At 39.1% G+C, this 19,495-nt stretch overlaps 1 protein-coding gene across 2 annotated transcripts in view; it reads left to right on the top strand.

The window, feature by feature from the left end:
* LOC148843779 (uncharacterized) overlaps positions 1-19,495 on the top strand; it is a 45,290-nt gene that overhangs the window by 24,334 nt on the left and 1,461 nt on the right. Inside the window, exons 13-15 of one of the 2 annotated variants that reach the window (XR_016103126.1) lie at positions 60-179; positions 14,259-14,402; positions 15,234-15,291. Coding sequence is in view for 1 of the 2 variants with exons in the window: in XM_088957126.1 (XP_088813252.1) it covers positions 60-179; positions 14,359-14,402; positions 15,234-15,291 (222 nt within the window). In the remaining variant the exon portion in view is untranslated. The remainder of the gene's footprint in view (positions 1-59; positions 180-14,258; positions 14,403-15,233; positions 15,292-19,495) is intronic. The other variant, XM_088957126.1, reaches the window with a different exon arrangement.

The raw sequence follows: 19,495 nt of genomic DNA, 5'->3' as shown, positions 1-19,495 counted from the left end.
AATTGATGACACATAATGCTTTATTTAGAAAATCTAATTTCTTGTTCTCAATTGAAAAGGAACGCATGGTTCAACTACAAGATGCACAGAAAGGAGCAGAGGTTACTTCTGAAGCAACTGAACGAGAACTTGAACTTGAGGCTCAACTTGTTGAAGCAAGGAGTATCATCCAGGAGCAGGTAGGGTCCCCTTTCAGTCACATGATTGAGCGATAACCACAAGACATGATTTTAGTAAGAAAGCAACATTACTAACATTTGTTTTATGCTTCTATATTCTATTTTAGATCTTTTAAAAATTGGGTTTTGAGTGAAATTGGTTTATTTCATTTCTTTCTTTTTCGGTAATCATTCAATATAATTTTATTTGTTTCATTTCGTTATAGCTTCAAAATTAATATTTTTTTTGTTCACTTAACCATCATGTGGGCCCTGATTTAAATCATTCTGCCAACATTTCAGTTCTATATTCTCTTATTTATTTTGTTCTTCTAAGTTCTGTCAAACCTCTATTTTTTTTTTTGCTATGATTAAACTATTGCCAAAATAGTTGAGGGCCTAGTGATCTATTTCCAGCTTGAAAGAAAAATCTATTATAGCATAGGGGATATAAATATACTTGTTTTGTGAGAACCATGCATATTCTAATACAATGCTTTGAGAAGATGGTCATTTTGAAAATAATTCTAAATAGTAGGAGGGAATCCTAAATTGTGTAACTTCTGGGATTCCATCATGGATAGAATATCTAGAAAGCTTGCAACTTGGAAGTTGTCCTATGTCTTGTTGGGAGGAAGAATACCCTATGGAATTTACTGTGTCAAATTTCCCAATTTATTTCTTACTAGTCTTTTAAATACTGACTTTGGTGGCAAAAAAACTAGAAAATAATGAGGAACTTTGGGAAGTGGGTGATGTCAAAAGAGATCATTTAATTAATTGGGAGATGGTTTCTACGAGAAACATGTTGGGGAGATAAGGAGTTTAGTGGGAAAGATTGAAAAGAGATATTGAAGGGGAGGGGGCAAGGCAAATGATTTCAGTCGAGTAGAATGAGGAGAGAAGAGAGAGGAAGAAGAAGAGAAGAGAGAAGAAGAGGAGAAAATGTTAGAGAGCCAAAAGATAGGTTGGCAGTGCTAGACCTTATATTTATAGAGTAGGGCGACCGTACAAAATAAAAGAGAAAGAAAAAGACTAAAGTGCCCCTTGCGACACAACTAATATTACACCACTTCCTCTCAAGTTGGGGTGTAGTTATCATTCATCCCCTACTTGTCACAAAGATGATAATGCTGCAAGGAGTTTAATCCCTTAGTAAAAACATCTGCAAATTGTTCTTCTGAGCTAGTGTATGGAGGGCATACTTCTCACTTCTCTAGTTTCTCCCCGATGAAATGTTTGTCTACTTCAATGTATTTGGTTCTATCATGGAGCATTGGATTGGCTGCAATGTTGATAGCAGCTTTATTGTCACAATAGAGTGACATAGGATCATCAAAAGGAAAACCCAATTGCCTAATAGGTTTTTTATCCACATTAGATCAGCAACTCCATGGACATGGTCCTATATTCTGCATCTGGCCTAGATTTAGCCACCGCACTTAGTTTCTTACTTTTCCTAGTAGCAAGATTTCCTCCTACAAAGGTACAATATCCATTGTTTGATTTCTTGTCATCCACCAAGCTGGCCTAATCAACATCAGTGTAAACCTCAACTTTCATATGTCCATGTTTCTTGAAAAGGAGACCTGTCCTTGAGAATTTCTTAAGGTATCTGAGAACCCTATCTGCTGCCTCTAGGTGTGCTGCCTTGGGTGCATGCATGATCTGATTGAGGACTTCCACTACATATGTAATGTCGAGCCTAGCCATAGATAAATAGAAAAGTCTACCCACAAGTATTTGGTATTGTTTTGGATCTTTTAAGGGCTCATCATTATAGTCATCGAGTGTGTGATTCACATCTATAGGAGTGCTTGCTGGTTTGGCTCCAATTTTTCTTGTATCTTTCAAGAGTTCCGAGATGTACTTATTTTGAGAGATGAAGATACCTTATTGAGAGTGAACAACTTCAATCCTAAGGAAGTAATGTAGTGGCCCTAGATCCTTCACTTCAAATTGTGTAGCCATAACCTTTGTATCTCTGAGACTCGGTCAATAGTGATAACAATGTCATAAACATAGACAATTGAGGCTGCCGTCCTTCCTTGTTCCTTCTTTACATTGAGTGTGTAATCAGTTCGACACTATTTAAAATCCATCTGTTGAACAACCTGGTGGAATCTGCTAAACCAAGTTCTTGGTGACTGTTTTAGACCATATAAAGATTTCTTCAGTTTGTAGACTTTTTGTTCATTGCCCTTAGCACAAAAGCCAGGAGGTCGAATCATGTATACTTCCTCCAAATCACCATTTATGAAGGCATTTTTAATGTCTAGTTGATGGAGTTTCCAATCTAGGTTTACTGCTAAAGAGAGAAGAACCCACATAGAATTCATCTTTGCCACCGGAGCAAAAGTCTTTACATAATCAACCCGATACACCTGTGTAAAACCTTTTGTTACCAGTCGAGCCTAGTATCTCTCCATTGAGCCATCTACCTTATGTTTCACAGAGAACACCAATTTGCACCCAACATGCTCCTTTCCCTTAGGAAGGTCTACCAACTCCCACGTGCTATTTTTGTGTAGGGCATTGATCGCGTCCTTCATTGCACCTGGTCACTCAGGAACAAGTGAAGCCTTTGCAATACTCTTAGGGAGGGGAACACTATCAATGGGAGATAGGAAAGCACGAAATGAGGATGAGATATTCTTTTAGGACAAGAAATGAGCCATGGGGTGGTGTGTGGTGCATGATCTTACACCCTTCTTTTTTGCAATAGGGAGGTTCAAATCACAAATTGAAGTGTCAATATCAATAGGTTAAGGGATATCAACTAGAATTATGGTACTTGGATGTGGTGAGGGATCCAACCTCTAAGAATTCAATGGCTTTGGTTGCACAACTTCTAGTTGCTCTATGGTCGTTGAACTTTTTTCTCCTTGGCTTTTGTAACGTTGTCTCCGGAAGACACGAAATGGAGGGGGGTCAGGAGAAGGCAATGAAACTTGTGTATATTTCTGTTTCTCCTCACCCGAACTCCCCCTTGAGGAGAGATAGGAAAATAAGGAACATCTTCAAAGAAAGAGATATCCATTGAGACAAAATATTTTTTCTGAAATGGGGTCAAAGCAACGATAGCTTTTTTGTGAAAGGGGATAACTAAGGAAAACACAAACAATAACTTTGGGATCAAGTTTACCACGAGTAGGAGATAGGTCATGAACAAAGTACTAACAACCAAAGGCACACATAGGTATGGGAAACGTTGGGGCCTTAGGAAAGAGAAGCTGATGAGGAGACTTATATTCTAGTAACTGGGATGGCATCCTATTGATAACATAGGCAACAATCATTACATCATCCACCCAAAATCGTTTTGGTACATTCATTTGCAATAGCAACCCCGAGAAACTTCTAGAGTGATTTTTTCTCTCAGCAACCCCCTTTTGTTGAAGGGTTTTGGCATAGGAGCTTTGGTGAAGAGAGCCACAAGAGGCCAAAAATTCTGTGAGGTCACCATAGGCATTGAAAATCCCCAAACATCAGAATACACAATGTAAAAAGGAAAATCCAATCTTTTATTACGTAAAGGAATTGAAGTTCTACAATGCTTACTCAACCGACACACTTGACACTGAAAATCTCTGACTGACACAGACTTAAAAACAATTTTGGCAACAAGTACTTCAAGGACTCAAAAGATGGTGCCACAAATTAACTTGACTCTTACTTGATTGACTCAAAGACTCTGAGGTCATAAGACAAACTTTATTCTCCAACACATAGAGACCATCAACCATGTTCCTCCTAACAGTCATCCTCCTAGAGGTCAAATTCTGAAAAACACAAGAATGTGGAAGAAAGGTAATTGAACAGTTCAAGGCGTGTGTAATATTACTAATGGATAACAAGCTAATGAGCAACTTTGGAACATGTAAAACACTTGATAATGAAAGGGAAAAGGCAGCGATATAGATCCTTGATCAATGATGGAGGAGAAAGATGCATCATCTAACCTCACTTTATCTTTTCCAGAGAGAAGAGTGTACAAATGGAAAATGTTGACCTTTTTTGATCAATTACTAATATCTTTTGAAGCACCGAAATCAATAATCAATGGGGATTCTGGGGTATTAGTAGATACATGGAAAGTGGAAGCTGAGTTACTTGAGAAGGAAGCAAAAGAGGTTGAAGGAGTGGATCCAAAATCTGCTTGTTTGAGAGCCCTACCATATTGCTCCAAATGGTCATGGAAGGAATTAATAATATCCTCCTTGAGATCAGAACTAGGGGGGCAATGTTGAGAAGAACTCATGGTAGAAAAACCACTTTGAGGCTAATGAGATGCTAAATTTGCTTAGGTGAACTTCTGATTTGGTTTCTTGCTTTGTTCTTGTGTTGATTTCTTGCTTAGTTCTTGTGCTCACTTTTGTTTCCCATTCAATTCCTAGCAAGTCCCATGGGTGTGCCTGGATTTTGATAGTGAGTACAATACAATTTATCTTTATCATCTACCTTTTTTTTGGTTTTCCCCCTTTCTTGTTGAACTTGTGTTACCTCTTACTGCTAAAGCAATTGTCTCCCCCTTAGGAGGATTCAGGGTAGACCACATACTTTCCTTAGATTGAACCAGTGCATATACCTCTTGGACAGAAGGAAGGTCCTTGCTGCCCAAAATCTATACCCAAATGGGTTCATACATGGGATGAAGTTGCAGTAGAAATGCAAACACCCGTTGTACCCCAAATAGAGGCATGAAATTGGTTTGGCAATGGGTCCCAAGAGGCATCGCAAGGGAGTGCAACTCTAAGTGTTATCAACCACCCTAATCCTAGATACTCAAGACAGAAGCTTGAAGATGATGAAATTGTTGATAAGAGCTGGGAGGATTGCGAGCATTTGGAGGATGACGATGAAGATGCTATTTCAGAGTTTGATCCAATGGGTTCAAACAAAGACAAAGAGGAAGGGCTTCTGGGGGAGAGGGAGGACTCTCTACAGACTGGCATTCTTTTCATTGATGAAAACAACAATTCCAACTTCTCCTTGGGTACAGTGGATGAAGGCGGGTGGTGAGAAATTCCAACAAAGTATTTGCAGTAATCAGAGAAGTATTTTCTTAATGGTGTTCTTCCATCCCAAATCCAACCTAAGGAAGGTGGTGAGCACTGAGATGATTCCTAGGGAAAGACAAACATGACGTTGTTTGATACTGAGTCTCTCTTTCTCCAGGATCCATGGACTTGTGTCAATTCAGTGTTAAACACTAATATGTGCTTTGTACCTGTGTCTATTGTTCCAGATCCCAAGAAGTGTCCTTTGCCACAAGAAGAAATGAGGGATGGAGGGGAGGTGTTAATTTGTGAAGAAGAGGTGAGGAGTAAGGAAATGTGGAAGATGATTGAACTTTTTTTGAGGAATTGAAGATGAAGGAATTGGAGGAAGGGAATTAATGTGAGGTAAGAGAAGTTAGGAGTGAACCTGTTGAACAAGCTACGCTATCTAAAGGTAATGGTGAGGGGGGGGATGAGAGGTGAGGGGATGGGACAGAAGGCTCAAATGGCTGAGTTTGAGGAGAAATTGGGGTGTAAGTTACAAGAGCCTGACGATGTGAAAACATATTTGAGGAAGGAGGGGGGGTAAGGCTAGGAAAAGGAAGTTGAGTGAAGTTGAATGATTAAAAAAAGATGTAGAAGGAGATAAGGAGTTTAGTGTAAGGAAGGGTAGGTTGAGGGGGAACAAATAGGGGGGATTGGTAAAAAAGGGGTTTTTCTTTGTGTTAAGGAATGAAGATTGTAAGTTGGAATGCTTGAGGGTTAGGGGAAGGCAAGAGAACCATCACCAAAGAGGAATTTGGGAAGGAGAAGCAGATATTATTCTGGTCCAAGAATCTAAGGTGATGGAATTTAATAGGAAATGGGCTAGGAGTCTTCGAAAATCTAGGGGATGGACTAGGGCTGTTTGTCCTTCATGGGGGCTTCAAGTGGTATTGTGACGATGTAGAATAATGAGGTCGTTATTGAATTGGAGGAACTAGTGGGGAAGTTTTCAGTTTCAGTCAAGTTTAAACAGGTGTTTGATGGATTTGAGTGGGTTTTGTCAAATGTCTATGGGTCTAATGGATATCAGGGAAGGAATGAGTTTTGGGAGGAATTGAAAGACATCAAGGGGCTGTGGTATTTAGGAGGGGACTTTAATGTGATAAGATTTTTGGAGGAAAGTAACAACCCATGAAGGAGAATAAGTTTGAGCATGAGGAGGTTTAATCCGGTTATTGGTGCTTTTGGGCCGAAAGAACTTCCTCTTGCTTATAATAACTTCACTTAGTCCAACCTATAGGCCAACCCAGTTTGGTCTAAACTTGATAGATTTTTGTTTATAGTCGATTCGGAGGAGCATTGAGGAAGTCGTGTGCCTAGAGCATTACCAAGAGTAACATCAGATCACTAGCCAATTTCTATTTCTAAGGAAGACATGGGAGGTAGAGGTCCAACCCCGTTCAGGTTTGAGAATATGTGTTTATGTTCTAATGGTTCCAAAGATAAAATTAAAGGTTGGTGGGAGGAGAGTAACCTAAGGGTGCGGTGGGAAGGAATGAAGTTCCATTGGAAACTGAAAGAGCTTAAAGGAAATATCAAGGAATGGAACTTACAGGTTATAGCAGTTTGGTAGGATTGAGGAACAAAATCAAAATGTGATTGCCAAAATTGAGGAGTTGGATAGAAAGGAGGTATCCGGTACATTGGGGGAGAGAGATAGGAATGAAAAATGGCTTTTAAGGAAGGAATTAGAGGATCTTTTATTGAAAGAGGAAACAAGTTGGAGGCAAAATCAAGGATCAAATGGATAAAGGAGGGAGATAGGAATGCAAAATTTTTTCATGCCTTGGCAAATGGGAGAAGGAAGAAGAATTTAGTGTCTAAGTTGGAGGTGAATGGGATTAGTGTTTGCCAATAGAGTGAGATTGACCAAATCTTTGTGGAGCACTTTAAACCTATTTTTAGGAAGCCCTTGAATGAGAGGATTTGGATTGAAGGTTTGGAGTGAGGTTGGTCAAATCTTTGTGGAGCACTCTAAATCTATTTTTAGGAAGCCCTTGAACGAGAGGATTTGGATTGAAGGTTTGGAGTGGCCTAAGATTTCAGAGGAGTCAAAGAGTTGGCTGGATTCGCTAGAAAGGAGGTTTAACGGTGAAGAAATAATGGATGCAGTGTTTTCCATGGATATGGCTAAAAGATGACATATTGAAGGTGTTTGCGGAGTTTTATGAGAGAGGTGTGATTACTCTGGGTCTAAATTCAATGTTCATTGCTTTGATACCAAAGCTGATGCCTTGCATCCAAGAGATTTTAGACCAATTAGCTTGGTTAACAACCTCTATAAAATAGTTGCTAAAGTGCTTTATCGAAGGATTAAGGCCATGGATAATTTCACAATATCAAGGGGCCTTTGTTAGAGATAGACAAATAACTGATCAGATTTTAATTGCTAATGAAAGTCATGGAGGATATGAAGAGGAATGGGAGGGAAGGGTTCATTTGCAAATTAGATCTAGAAAATTCTTATGATTTAGTGGATTGGGGATTCTTGAAAGATGTCATGGAGAATTTTGTGTTTGGTGACAAGTGGTGTAGGTGGATTTTGGGGTGTATTAGAACTTGTCATTACTCAATTTTGGTCAATGGGACAATTGTTAATCATTTTCCAATCTTGAGAGGAATTGGGCAAGGGGAACCTCTCACTCCCTTTCTCTTCACCTTGACTGCTGATGCGTTTGGGAGATTCATAGAAAGGGCAGATTCTAGAAGTCTCATTAAGGGCTGGGGGATTGGGAGAGATCAGGTTTTAATTACTCACCTTCAGTTTCCTGATGACACGATTCTTTGCTGTGGAAAAAGTGAGATTAGGTTGGGTGAGGAGTTTAAGAATGGTGGTTCAAATTTTTGAAAGACTGTCCAACATGAAAATAAATTTGGATAAGAGTTGATTGGTGGGAGTGAATATGGAGGAAAGGGAGGTCTTAGAATGTGTAGGAATCTTGGGATTTGTTGTCTCATAGTGGCCTTTGACATATTTAGAGTTGCCTTTAGGGGATAATCCAAGGAGTAATTTTTGGGCCTTGTGGTTGAACACTTCACCAAGAGGTTGGCCTTGTGGAAGAACAATTATTTGTCCTTGGGGGTCTGGATCACTCTAACCAAATTAACTTTGGCTAATCTACCTATGTACTACTTGTTTGTTTTTAGAACGCCAATTGGTGTAAGTAGATGCATAGAGAAGTTGGTGAGGGATTTTTTGTGGGAGTCAGGGGAGGAGAAGAAGGATCATAGGGTAAGTTGGCAGATAGTGTGTAGAAGTAAGAGATATGGAGGGTTAGGCCTTTGGAACATACAAGAGAGAAACATGACATTGTTGGGGAAATGGTTGTGGAGACTTCTTTGGAGAGAGATAAGTTGTGGACAAAGGTGATAATTAGTATCCATGTTCTTGTGGCGGACGGGTGGGATTCTGGAACTTTAGCTAGGGCAACAAAGCTTCTCCTTGGAAATTGATTTGTGATATTCTTCCCCTCTTTTTACCACATATCAAATATAGCCCGGGTTCTGGGAATCTTGTTAAATTATGGGATAATATTTGGGTGGGCAACCTTACGCTAAAGGCACAATTCCTGGTCTCTATGCTCTTTCTATTTGTAGGTAGGAACCTATTTCATGTTTTTTGGACCTATCTAATGTGTTTATTGGGGGTAATTGGGATTTGGGCTTTAGAAGAGGGTTTCATGACTATGAGGTGAACAGTGTGATAAACTTAAGTCACTAGAAGGGATTTGTCTGGATGTTGGTAAAAAGGATAGGAGAATTTAGGCCCTAACACCATCTGGTACCTTCACTTGTAGCTCCTTTTTCTCATCCCTTACCCAATCGAGTGGCAACCAAGGTCCTTCCTTTCCTTTTGGGGAGTTTTGGACTACCCTATCCCTCCTAGGGTAGGTGGTTTGTGTTGGGAGATGTATCTAGAAAGAATTAATACTAGTGAGCTATTGCAAAGAAAAAGATAGAATCGATGCCTCTCCCCCCTCTAGTGCTCATTATGCAAAGCTTGTGGCGAGAATTGCTATCACTTTTTAATCTCCTACTCTTTTTCTTCTTTTATTTGGGATTGGTTCTTGTCTTTGTTTGAGTGCAAGTGGAACCCTCAGTCTTAATGTCCAAAGCCTTTCCTAACCTGGCCAAAGAAGAAGGGGAGATTGTTTTGGAGATGCACAAGGGTAGTAGTGTGTTGGACAATTTAGGAGGAGAGGAATCAACAAATATTTCTTGGAAAAGATTGAAGTAGAGATGCCATTATTGAAGGTGTTACAATCAAGGTGATCCATTGGGTGATGTCCTTGGAGCTCTTTAAGGATGTTCCAGGGGATGAGGTGATGAGGAATTGGGGTGAGGTTGCTAGATCTTCTCCCTTTAGGGGGGTGGTTGGGCCAGTTTGGTCCCCACTACCCAGAGGTGTTGTTAAGCTCAATATTGGTGGTAGTAGTGAAGGCAACGCGGGCCCATCAGGCATTGGAGGAGTGTTTAGGAATGACGATGGTAATGTTATTACTCTCTATTCGAGGGTGAAATTATGGTGGTTATGGAAGGGATTAAAAAGGCCAAGGAGCTGAATATCAAGAAGCTACTAATTGAGGGAGAATTAAAGCTTGTTATGAGTTGTCTCCAGAAAGAAGAGGCTGGATGGTGGTTCTACATATGAGAAGAGGAAAATTGTTAATTGGCTACAAGGGATAGAGGTGACTTGTAAGTGGGTCAAAAGAGATGCAAATGCTTTTGTTGATATGCTTGCCAAACAAGGGGTGGGAAGGAACAACTTTGTTGTAAGGCTTAATTGTTCTTTATAACTGCTGGTGGTAGGACAGTTTTAGCTACTAGCCCTTTTTTTCTTTCTTTTATTATTGTTCTTATCCTAGGATATGCTGTCAGGGGCATACTTGTAATTTCATCTCTTTTATAAAGATTAATATAAATAGAAAACTGGTGGCAGCCAGTACTGATTTTTCTCCTCTCATCCGTACCTCTCTTTACCTCTCTCTCTCTCTCTCTCAATCACCACAAGCGACCACATGGTATCAGAGCAGGCTTTCTGGGTTGGAGGAGACCTACGATCCTAGCTTCAGCCTTTCTAAAAGTGATTGGACGTGGCTACCTTTACAGAAACCCTAGCGGTGGCTTGTCTTAGTTCTCTCTGGCGGCTGTACCTATAGAAACCCTAGCGGCGGCTTGTTTTTCAGTCCTCTCTAGCGGTTGTATCTACAGAAACCCTACTAAGTTCTGGTGGCTACTTCTGCTGAAACCCTAGTGGTCCCTTTCTGAGAAACCCTAGCAGTTTCTGGCCGTAGGGTGGTGCTGGTGCAATGAAACCCTAATCGAAGAAGGGTGTTGATGGTGCAAACTCCTTGGTTATCCAGTGCTGAACAGGTGTGTTTTTGTTTCAGTTTGTCTCAGTACTCTTTATCCAATGGTGCGTAAGGCTCATGCCTTGATTATATGATTACTAGTTTGGACATTGGATGGTTAGAGTGGGGAAACCACATTCAAATTGACAGTAATGTCTGTATTGGTGGTGCTGAACCGATGGCCGGATTGTTTATTGTTTTGTTTGGACGTTGTATTGATTGAACCCTTATTCTCAGCAGTGTGATAGAAATGTGGAGCAGCCAAACACTGAGCAGTTGACATCATCAGAGTCCCAGGAGGTAAGTCCAACCCCTAATCCTACTCCCACTGTGGACGACCTAGACATCCCTATTGCCCAACAAAAGGGAGTCAGGTCCTGCACTACCAAACACCCCATTACTCACTTTGTTTCCTATGACCACATTTCTCCCTCGTACCGAGCCTTCCTATTAGCAGTTGATTGCATCCCTATTCCCAAGAATGTTGTAGAAGCCTTAAAATACCCTGAATGGATAGATGCCATGAAGGAGGAGATTGATGCCCTCCACAAAAATCAGACTTGGGAATTGGTGGATCCTCTAGAGGGGAAAGAGCCCGTGGGGTGCAAATGGGTGTTCGCACAAGGCAGATGGAACAGTTGAAAGGTACAAAGCAAGACTAGTAGCCAAAGGGTACACATAGGTATATGGAGTTGATTATGATGAGACTTTTGCTCCGGTGGCTAAGATGAACTCGATTAGGGTTCTCCTGTCCTTAGCTGCCAACTTTGATTGGGATTTGCATCAACTGGACATAAAGAATGCCTTCCTGAATGGTGACTTAGAAGAAGAGGTATACATGGTTCAGCCTCCTGGATTTTGTGCCAAGGGAAGTGAAAACAAGGTGTGCAAACGGCTTAAAACAGTCTCCCAAAGCCTGGTTCAGTAAGTTTCACATGGCAGTTCAAGAGATGGGGTTCCAACAGTGCCAGTCTGATCATACACTCTTTTGAAGAGATGTCAGGAGCAGGTTGCCGTATTGATAGTTTATGTAGACGATATCATCATTACAGGGAGTTGGAGTTCAGAGATACAGAATTTGAAACAATTCCTTGCATCCAAAGTTGAAGTGAAAGATCTAGGACTCCTAAAGTATTTCTTTGGGATCGAAGTTGCTCGTTCAAAAAGGGGTATCTTTGTCTCTCAAAGGAAATACACCCTTGATCTATTACGGGATACAGGTAAATTAGGTGCAAGGCTGGCATATACTCCTATGGACGTGGACCACAAGCTAGGTGACTGTATTGGTGAACCGCTAAAAGATGTAAAGCAGTTCCAAAAGTTAGTGGGAAAGCTGATCTATCTATCCATGACCCGTCCAGGTATTGCCTATTCAGTTGGGGTTTTGAGCCAGTTTATGCACTCTCCTATGAAGCCACACATGGAGGCAGCAGAGAGGGTCCTTAGATACTTGAAGAAACATTCAAGAATAGGCCTACTGTTCAGTAAACACAATCACCTAAAGGTGGAAGTCTTCACAGATGCTGATTGGGCAGGAGCTATGGATGATAGAAAGTCCACTAGTGGGTATTGCACATATGTGGGAGGGAATCTGGTGACTTGGGAGAGCAAGAAGCAAAGTGTGGTAGCAAGATCAAGTGCAGAAGCTGAGTATAGAGCTATGGCACATGGGGTGGCTGAAGTCCTTTGGCTAAAGAACCTTCTAGGTGAGCTTGGAGTTGCTGTTCATAGTCCTATGACTCTTTACTGTGACAACAGCCCAGTCCTACATGAGAGGACCAAGTATATTGAGGTGGATAAGCACTTCATAAGGGAGAAACTGGAAAAAAGGGAAATTTGCATCCCTTATGTCAACTCCAAGGAACAACTTGCTGATGTCCTTACAAAAGGACTTCCGTGCTCGTGACACAATGAGTTATGTGACAAGCTGGGCATGATAGACATCTTCAGCCCAACTTGAGGGGGAGTGTTGTAAGGCTTAATTGTTCTTTATAACTGCTGGTGGTAGGACAGTTTCAACTACGAGCCCTTTTTTTTTCTTTCTTTTATTATTGTTCTTATCCTAGGATATGCCGCCAGGGGCATAATTGTAATTTCATCTCTTTTATAAAGATTAATATAAATAGAAAACTGGTGGCAGCCAGTACTGATTTTTCTCCTCTCATCCGTACCTCTCTTTCTCTCTCTCTCTCTCTCTCTCTCTCCCTCTCCCTCTATCTCTCCCCCTCTCTCTCTCTCTCTCTCTCAATCACCACAAGCTTATTTTGGACTATGATGTAATTCATTTGGGGAGGGGCTGCGAGATTTGATCGCTTCCTCTTGTACCTTATTCTTGTACTTGATATTTTTCTTAATAATATTTTGCCTTTGTTATTGATAAAAAAAAATGAAGGAATGAACAACATAGCAAATAGGGGCTGAGGTGCAAGGTGCACCAGGTGCACACCTAGGCTGATGTATTGATTAAATAAGCAGTGATACCAAAAACATACTCTTAGAACTTCAAGAGACTGAATATAATACCTCTTGAGACTTCAAGAGCATTACAGTTCCTTTCAGCCACTCCTACCAAGTTGAGTAGGAACCGTTTGATGAAATTGGCATGCTAATCAGGAAACTTCATTGCTAGAACACATTAGATACAACCAAGAAATCTGAGTGAAAATTATCCACAAGTAATTAGTGAAAACTACCTATATTAGGATTATGGTATCATTCCCAAACATCAGTACGCACAATACCAAAATGAACACTAATGTTTCTATTGTTGGATCAAGAAAATTACAATGTTTAACTAATTGACAATTTTCACATTGTTAACAGACAACTTAACAAAATTAAGCAACTCAGGAAACAAAATACTCAAAAGAAAGAGAAATTTTGTAGATGAGTATGCCAAATCGCTACTAAATCTACAAACTCATTGAAATAAACTTACTGGCCAAACAACTACTCTGATGATATTCCCTTGCAAGAGGCACATCCAGAAGCTATATTCCGTTCACCTTACTGTTGCACAGTGTATGCCCTTGAAGTCCAATAGTTGTTTAATGTCGCTTTTGTTATGAATAGAAGTTTCTTTAGAATTTAGGTTATGGTTAATGCTTTCTTTGACTGATTTTCAGGAGGCCTAGTTTGTTATTGCTTTAGATTAGCAGTCATATGTTTCTTTACAGGGAACTAACAGAAGGCCCAGTAAATTTTTGTTTGAAATTCTTGTTTTTAATATAGTTAGCAAGTTTGTTTAGGTTTGTTCTGTACAGTTTTCATTTTGAACTTTTACCTTGGAGAATTTCTTGAATTTCTGGTTGAGCTTAGAATAGTGGCTGTTTCGAAACTTGTTAGAGATATACCGTTTTGCCTTTTGTTTTTCTTCTTGACATGACCAAAAAATTCACTTTCTTCCCTATTGTGATTTTGTGAGTTCCATCCTTCCCTGATTGTAGTTAATATTTTGTCGGAGAATATTTATTTTCTAGAACGAGGGGTATCTGGTTGTTCTGAATTCCTTTTGAGTTCAGTTATTCTACACAAGTTCAGCATGTAAACTATCTTTTCTGCAGAAATTTGTATGTAATATCAAATTCTGCAAATATATGTACTGAAATTGGTGCCATTATGAGAAATCCTATCATCCTCTCTTGCCTAGCAGTTAAAACTGGCTATGTGCTGGACAACTTATTTGGATATAGTTGTTATTGCAGCAGAACACCCTTTATGCAAAGCAGTCTAGAAATTACATTTTCCCCTTGAGAGTATGATTGTCATGTTCAACTGAAGTAGGACAATTGCATCTTGATGCAGGCATCTATAATGTCCAAACATCTTGCAAAGTCTGAGAGGCCAAGGTACTTGCACTAATTTGTTCTTTGTTTTTCCTGTATATCATCATCATAATCATCATCATCATCATCATCATTATTTTGAAAAGGCTTCCTAATTCGGTCAAGTAATACTTGATTTGCCAGGTTGAGAGATAATGTGGCCTATCTTAACTGTCTACATAATTGATAGGTTTTTGTAGTGGTGGCTTGTTCAATCCCATGGTCCATGTTTTCCCTAGATCCCATTTTGTGTAGGTTTTTTTAGCCAACTGATGTTAGCTGTCCATATTTTGATTCCTTAGTACAAAAATTGCTGACATAAAAAAGGTCTTGTTGGATCACGTGGCTAGGGCTTTCAGGCTGAATATCCTCTCATTAATAGGAGAAGAAACAGATCAGCAAAACTGTTCTTACTAGCAAAACTGACCATTTTGGGCCTCAGACAAACTTTGCCACTTCAAAAATTCTTTCTTTATCTAGAGTTCTTTTAATGGCTCCACTAGCAAAACTGTTTTTACTTTATTTTAAAATGATGCAAGGTTTTTTGTTCTTTTTGTTCTTTTAAATGTATGGCAAGGTCTTCTGGGTCAAAATCTCTTTCATGAATGTTGTTTAGGGAGATGAACAAGGAGACTCTTTTCAGGTTGAGGATCCCTGGTTCATTTAGACTTCTTTACTAAATGACTGAACTAGCATACCTGCTCCTTGTTATTTTTGTTGCTGTTGTTAATTGTTGTTGTTGTGGTGGTTATTATTATTATTACTACTACTACTATTATTATTATTATTATTATTATTATCATCATCATCATCATTGTTTCGTATCTGTTTCAACCTCTTTTTGTATTTATGCAGAAGAGTGAATGGGCATTTGGATTCTGAGAGAGATTCTATTCTCTCATTACCAGCTGAGGTACACCTGATATTTATTTTCTTATTTTGGTTAGCTCCTATTTGACCTATTTTTTAGAACCTTGACTTCAGGTAGCACTAATCAATGGTGATCTAGTCAGGCACTGGTGAAATCATTTTACCCAAAATACTATATTAAGTAGCTGGATAGATTTGGGAATCAAGAAATGGGTTGAGAGGGGTTATAAAAGTTGGGTAAAGTCATTGGGAATTGCATATTCTTTGTTTGATGGTTAAAATATAGAAAATTAGAAAATTAAGAATAGTGGAGGAATTATCTGAGGAATGACAGGTGAGGTGATTAAATTTGAAAGAATGCAAACAAGCTTTTCATAAAAGATCAGAAAATTCCAAAAATTAGTATTTTAGATAGAGAAAGAAGGGAATCACTCAATCGAGACCTAGAATTGCCCTAGGGTTTATATGAAGCAGTCACTATGAGCACAATATGCATAAAATTCAATGTCATTCACCATGCTTTTGACTCAAGTCAAATATGTACGCCATAGATGCTATTAGAAAGTATTGTTGTCATCATCATCATTCAAGTCTTAACCCATGTTTTTGCTTTGCCCTTAGTCCTTGTAGCCCCTTTGACTCATAACAAATCGCTTCTTTTTATGGTTGCCGCCATGACCATAACAGTGGCAAATGTTTTAAATGTCAAACTGCCAACCTGACACAGTTCTTTCTCTGGGCTTGGAACTAGTAGTCTAAGACAAGCTCACACTGGTGGAGTAATGCTAATAGGTGTGGACTGATATTGGACCAAAATGATTGGACCTTGGTGTGGAGACTAGAAATTTAAAAAATTTCTAAGATCAACCCACCTAGAAATCGAATTTCACATGAGAAAACTGGTCTTTCTCTATGATCAATCATAGTTTTCAAGGCACGTGCAAGCGTAGGTGCCTGACTAGGTGTTGCCTAGTGCGCAAAGGTAAACTTTCTTTTCCTAGTGCTTCAAGGCATGTTTCTCAGAAATAAACCTTTTCTTCATAATGTTTCAAGGCTCGTGTCTTAGAAATAACTATCACCTAGGACAAGAGGGGGCTAAGCTTTGCTTTTGTTATAGAAAAAAAAGAAAAAAAATCAACTAATAAGGAGAAGAAAGGGCAAACCCTTATTTTATGTCTCTGAAAAAATGAAAAAAAAACCCTAAAAAATGATGAAGGGGCGAAGCCCCTGTTCATGTTTTAAAAAGATGCAAGAAAAAAACTTGAAAATGATGGCTACCCCTATTTTTATTTCAAAAGAAAAGGAAAAGAAAAAATGTCAAATGAAGAACAGGAGTAGAGACCCTGGGATTTTACAAATGTTGCATCACAAAATTTCTTTACCATGAAAATAGAGTTCGAGCTTGCAACGAAATGGAGGAAGCTTAGATTGAGGCAAAAAACTTTCTGCTCGTGTAAACTAGAAGCAGAGGAAAAGACTCTCTAAAGATTAGAGAGAAGGAAGAAGAGGATCTTTTTGATGCAACAAGCTGGTTCATAGGCTTTGTAGATGTAGCAATACAGTCAGCGAAACACCAAGATGGAAGAACACGTTGAAGGTGGAAGAAAGGTTCTATTAGGTTGAACAAAGAAGAAATGTAAAGGACTGGTTCCTGATGCTAACAGAACAGTTTGGTCGAGGACAAAGACAAGTAATTTGTATCCTAGAAAGCAGAAATAGCTTTGGTTGGAAAGCTATGGTAGGGCTGCTACAAGAGTATATGAGCAAGTTGATTTACCATGGGAAAGCAAGGAGGTAAACTGACAGAAAATAGAAGAAATAAGGAGAGGTCAGACTGAAAGCTTTCTCTGGTCTGTTTTACGATAGCTCCAGGAATGGATGTAAGTCGTGGGAATGACATCTGGGAGAAAAGTGGTAGTTTCGGTGAAGAACAAAGTTAAAAGATTGGAAGGAGATTCTGAATGCTATTGCACATAAATTACAACTAAAAGATATGTTACTGCGTAAGCCATTTGAACCTAACAAAGCCATTCGGAAGCGAGAAACTCTAATCTCAGCTTCTGTACAATGGAGACCAGTGAGGGACTGGCTAGAGAAAGTATCAATAGCATGTGGAGAGGTCTTGGAAGCGATGAACATAGTAGACCTTCACACAACAAGAATCAGAGTTGTAGGTGGCAAGTCAAAAGCAATCCCCTGTTCAATTGATCTACTGGTTTGGAGTTTGGCGCAAAATATGGGTTGCAACCAAAGCAGAAGCACTGTTCTAGAGTTGTGGGAAGAAGGTAGAAGATGACGTGACATAGCCTGGTTGGTACCATGTGGTAAGGAAGAAGTGGAGGGTAGAGATGATCAGATGAGGTGGCAGAAAAAAATATCACAAAAGAAGGGGAAGAGTCCTTAAAAAGAAAGGAAGCCAGGGTTTTGCGAAGGAATAATCTCGGTCTACAAAAGGAAACTTAGGCCGAAGGGAGGAAATCTTATGGTTGGGAGAGAATCTTATGTAAAGGTGATGTCAGAAGGGACAACTTGCTTGGGGACTTGAATGAACTTAGTGACTAATGGCCTGGTATCCCAACCTAGCGCTTTAAAATCTTACGTGCCTGAAGGCTTGTACCGGAGAAGGCAGAGCGAACCAACTCTTTTCTTAAACCAACCTCCTGGTAGAGAAGCAGTCTACCAAAAATGCTGGGATATAATCAAAGATGATTATATCGCCTTCTCATTTGGATTGAAGGAAAAGGAAATCCGGATTCTAATGCCACTTTTAGTGTAGTAATTCCTGAGAAGAAAGAAGCTTTTCACCCAAAGGATTACAGACCAATAAGTTTGGTGGGAAACCTCAAGTGACTTCTTTCCAGCAAAGAGGGGTTTGAGGCAAGGGGATCCTTTCTTCTATGCTTTTCACTAAGGTGGTTGATGTATTAAGTAGAATGATAACAAAGGCAAATGAAAGTAGTCTCCTAAGGGGATGGAGAGTTTGGAGGCAGGAAGTGATTGTGACACATTTTTTCTTTGTGGATGATATTATCATTTTCTGTGAGGAAGGAATTGAGGATTGGTGGAGGAATTTAAAAGAGATCATTTCTACTTTTGAGTATTGTGAATTAGCTTGGAGTAAATTCATGATAGGTGCTGATCTGATCCTCTATTTCTATATTTGACTGGTATTTCTTGTTTACAAGGTGAAGTCATAATTTCAATTGTTCTAAGTTGTAACTCTTTTAAGTCTTCAAAATCTTCAAAGAAAGAAACTAACAAATACATGTTGATTTGTGAAGTAATAAAAAGAATGTTATGGTGTAGCATTGCTTATGCTAAATATTATGAGCTCAAAGTATAAAAATATAAAATATAAAAATGTCGTAAGTTATTGTAAAGTGCTTGGCGTTTGGTGAGGCAAGCAATAAAAAGTGCTTAGTTGCCTAGGCAGATGCCTTGACAACTATGGGATCAATTTAGAATAATCATGTCAAAATTGGTTCCAACAAATTGGATAGGATGTTACCTGATACGAAGTCTACCAGTGCAGCTTCCAATGTGGTATTCACGCCCAAAGAACAAGATCCCAAGTCCACACCTAACTGAATATGAGGGAGCTCCAATGGTGATCAAATTGCTACTTGAATTGAGAGTGTTATCCTTTGCACTCTATTAGGTGGATTGAATTCAGCAATGGTGCACTACAAAATAATGCTAAAAGTTTTTTTCTTTTTTTGTAAAAACTATGTTGGGAGAGAGGGGAACGAAATTGGGTCTTGAATGCTAGATCATTTTGACTAGATTGTTTAACCTAGTCCCTCTTTCAACTACTTCTATATATAGGACTCTAGAGAGTCCTAATAGGAGTTTACTATGGTTTCTCTCATCTGAGTAGGAAAGCTAGAATGTAGGAAACAGCACAAATTTAGGACAGATTCTAAACTATTTAAACAAAATAGTTTTGACTTAAAAGAATTAAATTCTAAGCTATTTAAACAATGATTATGAAATTTTAAGTAGGAGTTTACTATTATCATTACTTTTAACTTAAAGAAGAAAACTCAATTAAATTCTAAACTATTTAAACAATGATTATGAAATTTTAAGTAGAACTAAACCATGGCTAGACAAATCAACCTTTTTAGTCTGAGCCCCACATAAAACATACAAAATGACCGTAGTACCTGACTACCTGTGCTGCCTAAAAGACTACAAAAATATATAAAAATTGAGAAATAGATGATGATGATGATGATAATGAGCTA

Source organism: Nelumbo lutea, chromosome 8 (genome assembly GCF_056320005.1).
Source record: "Nelumbo lutea isolate HS-2025 chromosome 8, American lotus-T2T, whole genome shotgun sequence".
Classification (NCBI taxonomy): domain Eukaryota; kingdom Viridiplantae; phylum Streptophyta; class Magnoliopsida; order Proteales; family Nelumbonaceae; genus Nelumbo; species Nelumbo lutea.
The sequence above is the reverse complement of the archived record's forward strand: the minus strand, read 5'-3'. Positions and strand labels throughout refer to the sequence as shown.